The sequence below is a fragment of the Apaloderma vittatum genome, unplaced genomic scaffold (assembly GCF_000703405.1).
Source record: "Apaloderma vittatum isolate BGI_N311 unplaced genomic scaffold, ASM70340v1 scaffold2555, whole genome shotgun sequence".
Classification (NCBI taxonomy): Eukaryota; Metazoa; Chordata; class Aves; order Trogoniformes; family Trogonidae; genus Apaloderma; species Apaloderma vittatum.
Window position 1 is genome coordinate 72,521 of NW_009716346.1, and position 1,364 is coordinate 73,884.

The 1,364-nt window shown below is 45.3% G+C and overlaps 1 protein-coding gene across 1 annotated transcript in view; it reads left to right on the forward strand.

Annotated features, from left to right (window-relative positions):
- COL15A1 (collagen, type XV, alpha 1) overlaps window positions 1-1,364 on the forward strand; it is a 62,996-nt gene that overhangs the window by 57,136 nt on the left and 4,496 nt on the right. Inside the window, exon 33 of the mRNA XM_009869483.1 lies at window positions 563-691. Within this exon, the coding sequence (XP_009867785.1) occupies window positions 563-691 (129 nt within the window). The remainder of the gene's footprint in view (window positions 1-562; window positions 692-1,364) is intronic.

A 1,364-nucleotide genomic window follows, 5' to 3' on the forward strand; every position in this document is an offset into this window, starting at 1 on the left:
TTTGGCTTATTATTTATGAGAAGGTTTACTGGGTTTCTGAACGTCTTAATTTTGCAGCAAGGAATTCATCTAGCTGGGAGAAGTGATGAGAGGAGGAGGCTGTCCTTTGCCTTGCTAATAACAGCCTATTCAAACAAATGCAAAGATTGATGGTGTGCTAAAGTAATGGAAAGGGGCATATGCCATGCTTAAAGCAATTTATAAGCCTCATCAAGTCTCTTTTGATCTTTACCCTTTTAATGTAGTATGCTAAACCACAGAGATGCAACGATCTTATCAAGTCTTTTTTGATCTTTACCCTTTTAATCTAGTATGCTAAACCACAGAGATGCAACGATCTTCACTCTGTGCCAAATTAGCTCTCGGTGCTAGTAAGGCAAAGGAGCAAGATATTTACATAACTGAAGCTTTTGGTATGAAATGACATAAGAATGACCTGGTGAGCATTTCCTGCGGAAAAAGCCATGACACTTGTGTGTTCAGATGAGACTTCAGTTTAACAATTTACCTTGATATTGGTTTGCGTGTCTGATGAAGCACGTTTCACTCTTCTGCCTGACAGGTTACGACATTCCGAAACATTGAGGGTATGTTGGAAAAAGTTCATTTGGTAGCAGAAGGTACGCTCATCTATCTGAGTGAAATGAGTGAGGTTTTTATCCGCGTTCGAAACGGATGGAGAAAATTGCAGGTATTGTTGCACTACATCCTAATCCTTTCCAACTGCCTTACTCAGAGTCACTGCAGATGTTTTTTACAGGAGTGGAGAAGTATGCATTCAAAGATTCCTTGTTTTCTTAGAATCCTAGAATGGCCGAGGTTGGAAGGGACCTTAGAGATCATCTGATCCAACCCCCCTGCCACGGGCAGGGACGCCTCTCAGCTAGCCCAGGTTACTCAGGCTCTGTCCAACCTGGCCTTGAACATCTCCAGGGAGGGGGAATGCACAACTTCTCTGGACGATTTATTCCAATCCTGCCACCCTTGTACTGAAGAATTTTTTCCTAAGATCCAATCTAAATCTGTTTTCCTTAAACTTAAACCCTTGCCCCCTTGTCCTCTCCTGTAAAAAGTCCCTCCCCAGCCTTCCTGTAGGTTCCCTTCAGGGATTGGCAGGCGGTGATAAGGTCCCCTCGGAGTTTTCTCGTTTCCAGACTGAACAATCCCAGCTCCCGCAGCCTGTCCTCGTAGCAGAGCTGCTCCAGCCCCTGGATCATCTTTGTGACTCCTCTGGACTCGTTCCAACAGCTCCATGTCCCTCTTACAGTGGGGACACCAGAACCGGACGCAGTATTCGAGGTGGGGTCTCACAAGAGCAGAGTAAAGGGGGAGAATCACCTCTCTTGACCTGCTGACCACGCTTC